This window comes from Malus sylvestris, chromosome 8 (assembly GCF_916048215.2).
Source record: "Malus sylvestris chromosome 8, drMalSylv7.2, whole genome shotgun sequence".
NCBI classification, from domain to species: domain Eukaryota; kingdom Viridiplantae; phylum Streptophyta; class Magnoliopsida; order Rosales; family Rosaceae; genus Malus; species Malus sylvestris.
Genome location: NC_062267.1, coordinates 12,114,300 through 12,127,619, shown reverse-complemented (window position 1 = coordinate 12,127,619; position 13,320 = coordinate 12,114,300). Strand labels below are relative to the sequence as shown.

Here is a 13,320-nt window from a genome sequence, read left to right as displayed (position 1 = left end):
GATTTGCAGGTAATTCGCACAAAACAAATAGTGATGATAATCCTTTAATTGGCTATCACAAAAGCACACACTAGCATAAACAACCTGGTACAAATTTGCCACAAAGAAGGCAGAAGCAACAGACTTATCCCAGAGCACACATAATGTCACCACCACACAAGCGGGGCCACATTAAACAATAGCTAAGAAACGATGTCACATTAAAACCACCGCACACACACAGTGACACGCCCCGGCCATGATATTCCCCAAATACCAGGATAGACACGTGCTGGGCGACATCCGAGGGTGACGAAAGCCATTAATGGATACAAAAGCTAAGAATAAGAAGTAAATAAGGGTTATGAAGTTAAATACAATGAGTTAATAATTTGGGAACGTGTTCAGAACAAACAACTAACTAGAGCTCTAAAAGAATTAATATGAAATTGAATAAATAAGAGGATGTAGGTCCTACACCGAGAGGACTCGAATATGCCAATGCGAAAGCGTTGACGTCGGGATCGTATGCCTTGATTCTAAATCCTGAAAGGGGGCGCAAAATAAGGGTGAGTGGATCAAGTTTATATACATACATAATAATAAAATAGTTATCAAGATACTTGTTGGTACCATATATTGGGCCTCGTATATTTGGGCATTGGGCCTTGTATTTGGGCCTCACACTAAAACCCATACTTTGTAAAAGAGGAGGAGCCCCTTATTCTATAAAAGGGGACTCCTTCCCTCATTCTAAGGGAGAAAAAGAGCCAGCTTAAGAAGGCAAAGAGAAGCTCTCATTACTTTCAGGAGAGACCTCACACCACCGAGGCTCTCCTCTCCCTTCTCTTCTTTCTCTAGGGACTTCCCCCAAACACTTGTATCCATACACTTACAGAGAAACAGAATCAACTACAGTGTGGACGTAGCCCAAACATTGGGGTGAACCACGATAAAATCCTTGTGTTCTTTGTGTTCTTCGTGTTCTTGAGCGTTTGTGCAGATTCACGGTCGGATTTACGCTGTTCCAAGACCATCCGGTTTTGTGCATCAACATTTGGCGCCGTCTGTGGGAATCGATACGAAAAGCTGTGTCGGTTCTCTCTCAATTTTTCATCTCACCACCGTGAGACCCTCACAACCTCCACCGTGAATCTGCAGAAAACCAAAGCTCACGGACCGATCACATCATCCACCTCTTTTTTTTTTTTCTCTATCCTCTCTCTCTCCCTCTTTTTTTTTTTGATTTCCAAGACCATCCGGTTTTGTGCATCAACAATACTAACTCCCACAGTTTAAATACAGAAAACTACTAACATAATAAGTTATAGTTTTACTGAAAACCCTAGCATGCCAAAAACATCTTAAAAGACATATCGCAGAAAAACATCGTGGAAATCAAAACATCAATCGTCTCACAGATCGTCTCGTAAGCGCGGTGTGCTACTAGTAAGATCACTGAATAAATATAACTCCTGGCCCTATGTCAGCACCATGGTCTCTGCGCCCGTAGCCAGAGATTACCAACTCCCGGCTCAATGCCTGCTCCGTGTCCCTCAGCCCGTAGCTAGGGATTATTTCTCCCGGCATATCTGCTAACACCAGATCATCACCCCAGATGGCATATTATCCACTAGGTACGCATAAATAGTTACGCCTCTCATAAATAATCACTTCATAGTATAAAGTCATCCATCATCTATACTATAAAGAGGGGTTTCTAAAACATGTTCTAGCATCCTATCGTCATCCATCAGATAGTCTACCAGTTCATGGTTTTTATAGAAAATACGATATATTAAAAATATAGCTCTATAGGCTAATAATTAATTCCTCACAAAAAACGAGACGATAAACGACATATTCCATAAACATGCTTAACATAAAATCAGTTTATAAACTCGTAAGGCATGCTATTCATTTATGCAAATAAACTATAAAATTAAGCAAATTTTAGAAGGGGTCCACTCACAATACTTTGCCGTCGAAAAGCCGTGCTGCTAGTAAAGACAGAAACGCCACTATAATTGCCCCTAATCACATAAAGGTTACATTTAGTCAAACTCTACTCAAACGATTGAATTTGGGAAAACAAACTTCAAAAACGGGTCCAGGACGTCGAAATTAGCCTAGAAGAGGTCCCTAACGAAATCCCAAAAAGTCAACCCTAAAAATCAACGTTGACCGTTGACCGGTCAAAGTCAAAGCTGACCGTTGACCGAGTCAACAGTCAGAGTCAACTGGGTCTGGGCTTAGGGTTGGACCAGGTTTAGGGCTTAGGTCTTTAGGTTTAGTCTTAAGGCCCAAAGGTTTAGGATTTTTAGGTAAACAGGGCAAAGGCCCTGATCTCACATGGCCTAAAGGCCTGTCTTTTTTCCTGGGTTGGATTCAAATTACACGGGCTCAAAGGCCCAACTTCCTTACGGCCCGAAGACCTGCTTCAAAAGGTTTCACAATTAGGCTGGGCTTTTAAGCCTGGCCCAATTGTATTTGGGTTTTAAGGAAATAAAACAATAAATTTTAAAAAGGGTTTTGGGTTGGGTTTTCAAACGGTTTGGGCTTGGGTGAAGGCCCAAGGCCCTGGGTTCTTCTACACGGCCTAAAAGGTCTGATCTCGCTGGGAATGAACACCGGAGCTTCTACACCTCCGACCGACTAAAAACGAGGGTCCTAGACTCCGATCTAGGTACTAAAGGAAAACACAAGGTGAAATGAGAAGTTTACTACCTTTGGTTCGCCGTAGAACGGTCGAAGGTGACCGGAAATCCCCTCGACAGCCACGGGCTCGCCTGAGATGGGTTTGGCATACCCGCGCCGATTTCCTTTAAGAACCTTGTAAAAACGACGATTTAAAGCTTAATATATCTCAATCACGCAACAACCAAGACGAATTTGAGGTAATCCGAAGCTTCCCTAACCAGAAAATCAAGGGCACTCGTCGGAAAGTTCCTGGGTTCCACAGTCCCAGTTGCGCCGAGAGAGAAAGGGAGAGGAATAAGAGGTTGATGGTGATGATGCCTTCCTCGCAGGTGATGCAGCTGTGAATGTGTGTGTTCACGGGAAAGAGAATGAGAGAGACGAGAGGGTTTCGAGAGAGAGAGAGATAGAAGTGCAGAGAAACAAAGAGAGAAGGAAAGAGGGGTCATAGGGTCAGGGACTGAAAGAGAGAAAAATGAGGTTAGTTAGGGTGCTACCACGTGGCAGTTTGGGGTAAAACAACATGTAATACGAATAATTAGGGGATGGTTGTAACACGCACGGCTACATCACTCATTAGCCGAGACATTACCCACTAAATGCGGTTCAAACAAGCTACACTGATTTACACTAATTCGAGAAGCGAAATCCTCCAATTGGCTTGTCTCTAATGATTAGCCCATCTAAACTTGCAACATTACCACTTCGCAAGTGAGATCCACCACAACCATGAGCCCAGCAAGGCAAGGCCACCACATATCTAGTCAGGGAAGGTGGTGCCACCAGGGATCAGTCAGAGGAGCCACAAAACCCTGAAGAAAATTAAAAGACAAAAAGGAGGATCTGACCCACAAACAACCAATAACCCAACCAAATAGATGGAATTGAATTGAGGAGAATTGAATTCCATAATGGTACTAATTGAATATAAGTTGTTTACTAATTCACATGAATTAGACTATGAAGGTTTGTACAATTACCAATGGGCATTGGTCAGGGAATGAGACATATCAATGCTGGGGACGGGTAACTGGCCCTTAACGAAAACAAACAAGGTACAACAATAGAAGCTAGGAAAGAACACTAGCCAAACCTCCAAAACAGAGAGGACCTAACTATTACAAACAAACAAAAACTGGGGCAATCTCAAGCCAATATGGCTCCTCGTTTTGCAAGGATCGGGAGATGAATGTCTATTTTACGTTACATTACTTTTACTTTGCAAAAAGGTTGTTTCTACGACTCGAATTCATGACCTAACTTCAAATAATAAGTAGGTGATTATCCATCATTAATGTAAACTAATCCAACAACGCATATGACGATTGATTGAACAACACAACATAAAAGCGATGGAATTCCATTTATGGTTCGTTTTTTAATTTGTAATTAAAATAGGTGGCATTGGATTGAGGAGACGTTGAATTGAGGAGAACTAAATTTTAGAATGGTACTGATTGAATGTAAGCTGTTTACTAAATCACTTGAATCAAAATAAAAGTTAGTACAATTACTAGAATGTCTAAAACAAAGAGGACCTAACTGTTACAACAACCAAAAAAGGGGGTTGAACCTAATTCAATAAGGCTCCTTGCTTTGTGAGGGTTGGCGAAGGAACGTTTATTGTACGTAGCCTTCCTTTTACTTTGTAAATAGGTTGTTTCCACGACTCGAATCCGTGAACTAAAATAATTAATCTTAACTGGACATGTCACCATCTATTCAAAACTAAATCCAAAATTTCATTAATTTCTTTACAGAAAGTAAAAAAAAACCTGAAATTGAATGCAGTCTCATTCAAATTTCAGTAATTTAAAATACACAAATAACAAAAAAAAAAAAAAAAAAAAAAAGGCAAAACAATATACAGGAACAGCCAGCAGCCTCTCAACCCACCAATCAAACCCATATAAAGACATATATACCAGGACCTGGAGCTGATGAGGAAGCAATTGGATGGCCAAAAAACCAAAAAGGATTTAGACTTTTGTGTAATTGGAGAAAAGCTGAACCAGTTTCCCCAGTGTTTCTGGATAGAACTTTCGGGCAAATAGATAACACGGTCGCTTCATCCCGTTCCACAAGCACGGAGTGTTCAGAATTCGCTTCTGCAGCAAGTAAACGCCAACCAGTCAAAAAATAGTACAAGGGTCGTCAAATTTATTCGCCAAATGACGTGGCAGGTGATATGATATGATATCATGTTAGAAACAAACATGCTCGTTCATACCGCTGACACATTATTTGGGATACAAAATTGGTGATCATAGTGTTACTGACTACGTATGGTTACCACACTAGAAGGTTTGTTTAAGATTGTACCTTGTCTTCGCTTGTAATATGTGTGCTCTCAGCAATGGACTGAAATGGATGAGAAAATATCGATACATGAGAGCGTGAAATGAAGAAAATGAAGTGAGGGTTAAAGAAAATGCACTTCTCTAGACCATACCGTGATGTTCCTAAGAAGGTCATAAGTAACATCCTGAGTTCTGAACGCTCTTGGATGCCACTTCCCTTCAGACCAATCGACATATGTTACAGACCAATTTGCGAGTCCACCAGGATCTTTCAGCTGAAAACCATTAATGGGAAAAAGAAAAAGAAAGTTGGCGGCAGCAAAGAAATTAAAAAGGGAGTGAAAATGCAGTTCGAATTGCAAAGAAACAAACAGTTTAATGTGCTGACATTGAAGAAGGTTGGCAAGTAATGCTCATCCGAATAGCAGTTGCGTCCATCCAAGTTTGGCTGAGAAAGTAAAAAAACATCATGAGCAAGAGATTGATTGGAAGTTTTTTTTCTCATGAACGTTGACAAAAGCACATCACAATAAAGAAGAGATTTACCCTGCAGAAAAGCTTGAACTTTGTATAGTATAGACTGTCCGCCATCATGACAATTGCGTGTTGCCGCTTAATAGAGAACCACTGCAGTAAAAATGTCGATTAAATCCAACCCTATATCTTGAAATATCAACTGCGTTTGCACAAATCTACATCTGATCAATGAGCGTGTTATATACCAAAACTCCTCTTGTTGATCCAGTGTTTCGTTAATATAAACAAATAAATGTGCACAAGAACGACAAACCAATCCAAACGTTGCAATAATTTGTACACTTAGGACAAAGATAGGGGAGAGGAGCTCAGGTGAATTGGAACAGGTGAAAAGATTATATGAATCAGAAATATACTCATAGGAACCGATCTTACAGAAGTTTAATTCACTGTAAAGGACATATTTACGAAACATGTAACCCGGCTTCTTTTTGTGGTTTCATATGGGGACTGACAAAGAAAATCTCCCGCATCGGTTAAACATAACATTTGCATCGAATCATTCTGACTGATGATGCACCAAGACAATGAATCCAACCTAAAATTTGCACTGCTTAAATGTCTAACATATGTCACTGATCGCGTAGATTCCCATATCCAGTTTGCACAATTACTGATTCTATGAAGTTGAATAATAAAAATAAGAAATTATCTTACAAATCGAAGAACCATATTTGCAAAGCAAGTAATCCAGCTTCTCATGTGCTATCTTGCCTCATCCATCCAGCATTAACACAATGGACTGAGAAGAAATTAACTTTACAAATGCAACAAGATTTGAAACTGTTTCCAGAGCTATGTATCTTACACAGAAGTTCCGAACCAAATATGTAATCTCAAAGTTTTTTTTATGGAAAGTCTATGCTGAATTACCTGTGAACCCTTCCGGAAATTGCTCCTGTCAACTTCAGGCAACATATGTTTTGAATACCGGCCAGTTCCATGCGGACCAGGATCAACAAAACTAGACATAGAGCAAAGTAGATGGAATAAGAAAGTCCCAATTACTAGCGAGAAAGAATTTTGAGAATTGCATCAGGTTTTCTATTGCAAAATATAGTTTGCTTACCAATCGATAAAGCTGACGTTTGTGTACATGAGATAGTTATATACATAATCGAAGTTATGCAGTGGTATGCAACTGAAACCAAAATGTAAAACAAAATCAATGGGAAGAACTAGCCAAATTCCGTCAGAAGAACCTCATTGCAAAAGTTGTTTCAATGCAATGACCTATCAGACAGCAAGACAAAATGTTGGTTGTCGGGGTCTAAAAGTGCATTTGCCAAAAGTCTCTTCTCTGCCTCAACCATGGAAAATTTTCCCCAAACGACCTGAGAATTTATGATTAATGGCATCTTTAAAGAAAACCATGTGTATTGATCAGGAAAAAAAAAATACCGTACTGTAAGCATTATCCGAGAGGCTCTGCATACCTGTTCACTATGTATGTCTCTGTCAGCAAAATACCGGCTCGCATGTACTGGTTTTTCCTTGGATGCATGTACATAAACGGTAAATTTGTCTTCATGGCCCTAGAAAAACCATGTCATTTTTGTTAGACATTGAATTAGTTGTTCACTATATATAACGAAACATCTCAGCAACTAAAGTTAGCAGATATATTCCGCACCAAGCTTATATAAATGGGGATTCAAGAGGCGGTAATATTCCACAGAAAAAACCTGTTGAAAACTCCAAGCACATGTTTATCCTATCTGTTGAAATAACATACGTTTTCGATAAGTCCCTTTGAGTTAACATACTAAGAAATCTAAAGCAACTACCTTTTCCTCAGGTGATCGAAAGACTGGCACCAATTTGACAGTAATTCTAACTGGATAAACCGAAACTATAGTCACAGGAGATACAATTACATTGCAGAGCTGGGCATTAACTACACCAAGAGTCCCAGATTCAGTTCACCATGCGGCGCCTCCTCCAATTATCCCTCCTTCCTCCACACCTGTGACCTGACGCCTCCATCATCCATGCCTGACTCCTCTAAAGCACGTTTATTAGTTTTGTTTCGGTATTGAGCTTATGATTCTGGTTTGTGGTGTGAGTTTTGATTTCTGAAGCTCTTTACTGAGAGTTGCTTGACTGAGCAGTGATTTTGGATGGAGTGTTAAGGTTTAATGAATGTTGTATTTTAAGTGTGTTGTGTTTTTGAACTTGAATTAGATGTATTTTGGTGGGTTATTCTGCAAGTGAAATTGTTGTGCAATTATACGTGTTACGGTGCAAGTACATATATTTTATTTGTTACTATTTTATGCTATGCAAGTATTGAATAGCTTACGTGGAATCGCTACATAGCGCGAGATTGCATAGCGGTACCTCCCATCTCCCATGTGAAACATTACGCAATACGATTTCAAACTATGGTTAGTACTTCTCAGTCATGGCTGCCGTAGGAAATGCCTAATATTGTAACGCTAGACTACCAAACTTCTGAATGCAGTTCAACAAATACATTTATCCATATGATTCTTTGATGAATAAAAGGCAAATAAAAGTAATGAAAATCATAAAGAGCCATAGCCTTACTTGGAAGAAATTTTCCCACAACTCCTCGAAAGGCAAGGTTCCGGGAGTCAAAAACATGAAAGCAATTTTCGGGTTCTTGGATTGAAGAGGAGGCGTCTTGAGAATCTCCCTAACTACAACCTCCGACGCAGTCTCATCATCGGTCAGCTCCCTCGCAGGGCTAGGGGGAGTCCTTCCAAACAGACAGCCACTAGAAGAAAACAGATTGCAGGAGGCAGTGTTTTTCGGAGAGTAGAAGTAGGCAAGTATCAGAAAAACACAGATGAACGAAACCAATGCAATGATCCATGTTGGTCTTCTCAACGCTGGACGCGACCTTGACTTAGACATCACCGTATCTCTCATCAGTTGCGGCCGCCATGCGAACGACTTTTTCATCTGGATCGAAGGCAACACAGAACCTCTTATTCAGTCCGTTTTTCGCATTCTCTGCTTTATTTCCCCCTAGTGCTCAATGTAAACTAAGAAGTTGCCGTAACTTGCAACACAAATAACATCATTTCAGACGCATTTTTGAATCAACCAACAAGAAAGAAAACAACTTTTCACAATTTAACGAATACCCTTTTGAAAAAAACCCCCAAAGCATCAAATTTCAACACATTTCATCAAAACATTGATTTATCAAATTTTGGGTGTGAGTGAAAAAACATAAAAAAGCCACAAACTTTGAAAACATAACGCAAAGATCAACCTTTGTGTTAATATCGGAAACAATAAACGGTGTTGGTGGTGAGCAAAAACGGAAGAATCTTGATGGGTGAGGGAAATAAAAACCTGGGTGCGGTGAGGAAATTAGCTTCAATCAATCAAAAATGTTCAAATGCAGGTGCAGGTGATGTTTCAGCTTCTCAGAGGGGAAGCGGGTTCGGCGGGAATGTGGGGAGAAGAATGAGGCGAAGGGAAATGGCTATGTGAGGCATTGTGAGTATATGGTAAAAGGAGGAGGGTGTGAATCTCTGGTTCTGGACAATTGAGAGAATTGGATGGTTTTTGGGCGATGAACACTTCAGCCAGTGAAATTATGGTAATATTAATAAATGATTATTTATTAATTTAGGGGGAGATTAGGGGTTAAGAAAAATTATGGAAAGCTTATAGCTGTCCAATCTATAAATCCACAATAATTGTCGAATATTTTCATAAAATGTGTAACGGGGGTGTGTATAATTTTTTTCCTAAGTTGGTCCCATCCTTTTTATGCATAAAAATGTAGGGAGTTCTTACATACAAAACCGAATCTTTAACACAATGTTGGAGAAAAAACCTACTGTCGCTGTCCCCAGACTTGGGCCTTGGGGTCAGCGGCAACCATTAGCCGTCGCCAAGTGCTATAAAAAGAGAGAGAGAGAGCTAGAAGTGTGAGTTGGAATTTTCAAACTCAAGGGTTGGTATTTTGTCTCAGAATTGATGCAAAATTTTGGTTTTTGTCCCACCCAATTGCAAGTTTATAACTTTTGACCAAGAATTATGTACTGGTTAATTGCAGTTAATTGATAATTTTGGGGCATGTCATTGGCATGTAGAATTTGTGCATGAATGCAGGATGCCATGATTTTACAGTGAGCTTGCATTTTCTGTAATATGAAATAAATACAACGGAAGTTTTCACACTTTACATTTAAGCAAAAGTCTTCAGTAAATAAAGTCCGGGACATTTTTCGTACGTCTAATTTCGTATTTTTGAACCCTTTGAATTGCAATGCAACGTTCGTCCTTTTCTCGTTTTCCTTTGTTAATGTGAATATTTTTTTCGACATTCGGAGCTGCAAGTCCTAGTCTTTGTCTTTCTTCCTATATACATGGTTGTCATGCTTTAGTTCCCGTCCCGATACCATTATCTCTGCTCTTCCTTCAGGTTATTTTTTAGGGATATTTTGGATGCGGTCCCTAATCCTTAACATTCTTTAATTAAAGCCTTAATAGTATTCAAAGTTTGATCAAGGTCCCTTGACTTTGTACACCTCATTATATTACTATTAATATTAATATTTTTATAGTTTTAACATTAATTGTTTAATATTTTATGAGATTTATAATCCCTCATTATAATACTATTAGAAACGGTTACAATAAAAAAATTCAAACATTTTGATTGAATAAATGGATAAAAACTATGTAAAAATAAGAAATAATAAATGGCAAAAGAATGTATCCATAGTGTTAAAAAAATTGGTACATTTCAAATATAACAAAGTGGTACATTAATAAAGAAGAATGGGTACATTAAAAATAAATTAGGGTATAGATAAAAGATTAAAAATTATGAATACAAATGAATTTTTAAAAATATAGGCGCTAAAGGAAATTAATACATGGGTACAAAATAAAACTAAAAAAGAAAATACTAAAAATTTAAAAAAAAAATGTTGCAAATTAAAGGTGGGTACAAACTAAAAATATAAATATATGATACAAAGTTTAGGCATAAAACATAAATATATCATATGTAATTTTTCTATCATTGATTAAATATACAATGTCACGTGACGGTATACACATGGGTACAAACACAAATAAAATTTTAAAAAATATGGGCACAAAAAGAAACTAATATATGGGTACAAATTAAAAATGAAAAGAAAATTGGTACAAATTAAAAAATATTTGCAAATTAAAAATAGGTACAAACTAAAAATAAAAATATATGATAAAAAATTTAGCCATAAATATAAATATACTAATTGTAACATTTTTAACATTAAAGGAATATATTTAAAAAAATTATTATTCAAATAATTAATGATGTTATTAATACACCTGGATCAAAAATTGAAAATGAATAGGATTTTAATCAATGGAGTAACAAAAAGAAGGATGTGAACCTAATTTTCCCTATTTTTTATCTAGAAACCCTTGTGATGCCGTTATAGTCTTCGTTAATGGTTATTTTATCCGAAGTTGCTTAAAATTTTCAGGGAGAGATTGCAAAATACACAGGTCAAACAGTGGTAAGCTCTCTCCAGCTCTTACTGTAATCATTTTTACAACGTACATACTTTTACATGCTGATTTTATAAAGAGGTAAGCCAGATACTTACTGCAGGCCAAGCAGCTAGGAAGAAATGCAAGGAACGAGAACTGTTTTATCACTTTGTCGCATTGCGAAACAGTTGGTTTTATCTCCAGAACGGAACTGTCTTTGTCACATTTTTGTGAACCAACAATGTATCCATGGATTTAGCAAGGATTTATCGGTTTGCTGAATGATCTTGTTTTTGTCGAATCTTTTGAGTAATTAGTAAATTTGGTTTACATTTGTGTTTGATTGAACCCGCTTATTGTGTGAACATTGAAATATCAGTTTGCTGTGTCTTTTTTATCGTGTCAATCTCTTAGCAATTGGCAACTGTGTTTGCTGGACCTTGAATTTCGAGGTTTTCTTTCCGATTTGAAGTGATTTTGATTTTGGGCAGAGACCAATTCCCATACGAATAAGATCAGTAAAGGAAGAAGAGATCGCAAGGCGTACAACTCGTACTGCTGTGTTGATGATGTTTAAATCCTAAAAATGCACGGTACTGGCCATCTTATTTGACCTATATCATCACAGTCTTTGTACTTAACCTGAGTAGACACATGCTTTTCTAAGATACTCAGAAGAACTTTTTCCTGTAATTATGAATATTGGACCGACGCATGGAGTAAATGTTCGTATTGTGGGTTTACGGATCATATCTTGTTGTAGAGCTGAATTTAGTTACCTTTTGTGTAGTGATTCGAAGGCTCAGCTTGATCATGAAGGCAATGCTATCGATGATTGGGTACAGTCTGAGCACCCTTTGCTTAAAGCGTTAGTCAGATTCAATTGTATTGTTAAAGGCTCAGAGCTGTTATACTAGTTTCTATATTTTCAGTTTGTAATCTTGTGCTTGTAAGTCGTGCTGTTGGATGAGCACGAAAAAGACATAGGGTCGGAGCAGATGGCAGAGTTGGCTGGGGATGCTGGGAAGATGAGGTGAGTGGAGTATAATTACTTTGGAACTTCTTACTGTAGGCAACACTATTGTTTTTCCTTTCTGTAGGGAGCTTCAAGACTATCGTTGTTCTGCATTGGTGGACCTTACGGCCTTGGAAAAGAATTTCGAGAACGTGCTGATGTTTCTATCAAGTTGTCTTCTATGGTTTTAAACCATCAAATTGCATTAGTTTTGCTTGTAGAACAACTCTATAGGTAAGAATACTTTGATCTGCTGGCTTCTATGGTTTTAAACCATCAAATGAGTAAATAATGCATGCTTATCCGTTGATTTAAGGTCATGGACTACTCTGAAAGGACAGAAGTATCATCGGTAGCCTTTCTTTTACTGATCTGAACAACCACATCACGTATTCCTTTTCTTCTTTATTACTTCATTTTTTACGTTTACTGCTGATGGTCGGATAGAGGGACTTGAAAATGACTTGTTGCATATTTGAGAACCTTAAAATGACATTTTGAAAGTCCTTTGTTTTGTTTCTTTGTAGTGCGTTTGGAGGGTTTTGGTAAATGATTTGTAGTGCTTGAATACATTGTAGTGCTTTTGTAAGGCATTTTTTTACCAATCGACTCGAAACTTCTTCGGTACTTTGAAAGACCCTTATTCAAACATAAGATTAACGAACCTTTTCCAGCTGAAAATCCAAAATAGTCCTAAGAAGACACGATCGCAAGCGAATACTTGGCATGTCCCCCCCTCTTCCCGGTCCATCACAAGGGAATCAAGATTTTCTTTATCTGCTATCAAACCCGAATTACGAGCAAACAGAACACCTTTCAGGAGTATTAATACCGTCACATGAATTGTAAATGCATGAATGTGATGCATCGAGCATATCAGCTCCGCTCAACATACAGGATTTCTGTTGGATGTGTAGGTATAGTAAGTGAGGGGAGTGATTTCCACACTGCCCTTTTCACCTTCTTTACCCTCTCCTTAATATGTCCCTTGATTCTCCTTTGATTCATTCGATCTAATGTTAGAAATAAAAAAGGAGCGTAAAAATCACTCTGATAAGTGTGTTAGAACAGAAGAAACGGTCTCAAGATGCCAAAAATAATATGATGATGATAAGAATTTGACGTTGAACGCTATGAACCAAAGAACAGCGTTCCAAGGAATCTTGGAAGATTTTACACAAGAATTTTAGGATATAAAAGTTTTACAACACAAAACAGACACAATCAAAACAGAACACCAAACTTCACCCCAAAATGGACAAATAACTATATCCACATGCCTGGATATACGTTTTTACGAAGAATCCATCCTTATTA

At 38.0% G+C, this 13,320-nt stretch overlaps 1 protein-coding gene and 1 pseudogene across 5 annotated transcripts; one reads left to right on the top strand and one right to left on the bottom strand.

Moving 5' to 3' along the window:
• Positions 1-4,395: 4,395 nt before the first annotated feature.
• On the bottom strand, positions 4,396-9,084 carry LOC126631183 (glycosyltransferase BC10-like). 5 transcript variants are annotated; one of them, XM_050301348.1, is made up of 11 exons: positions 8,758-9,084; positions 8,064-8,541; positions 6,950-7,048; positions 6,747-6,871; positions 6,583-6,654; positions 6,387-6,477; positions 5,523-5,603; positions 5,365-5,424; positions 5,129-5,251; positions 4,999-5,037; positions 4,396-4,784 (listed from the first exon to the last, which is right to left on the bottom strand). In XM_050301348.1, exons 2-11 carry the CDS (start codon positions 8,439-8,441, stop codon positions 4,656-4,658), a joined length of 1,197 nt encoding a protein of 398 aa, XP_050157305.1. In that variant the 5' UTR covers positions 8,442-8,541; positions 8,758-9,084; the 3' UTR covers positions 4,396-4,655. The 5 variants fall into 5 exon arrangements, with proteins under 5 accessions (XP_050157305.1, XP_050157307.1, XP_050157304.1 ...); XM_050301350.1 differs by having other exon boundaries at positions 8,064-8,441; XM_050301347.1 differs by having other exon boundaries at positions 8,841-9,084.
• A 2,857-nt stretch (positions 9,085-11,941) lies between these two features.
• LOC126631362 (putative RNA methyltransferase At5g10620) lies at positions 11,942-12,338 on the top strand (annotated as a pseudogene).
• Positions 12,339-13,320: the final 982 nt, after the last annotated feature.

Excerpts from the sequence above, each read along its gene's own strand:
- LOC126631183 (XM_050301348.1), bottom strand. The coding sequence starts at position 8,441 with ATGAAAAAGTCGTTCGCATGGCGGCCGCAACTGATGAGAGATACGGTG. Across the intron at positions 5,604-6,386 it reads ATTTCCGGAAGGGTTCACAG|TGGTTCTCTATTAAGCGGCA; the intron begins GTAATTCAGCAT and ends TTTTTACTGCAG. Across the intron at positions 5,252-5,364 it reads ACTTGCCAACCTTCTTCAAT|CTGAAAGATCCTGGTGGACT; the intron begins GTCAGCACATTA and ends AATGGTTTTCAG.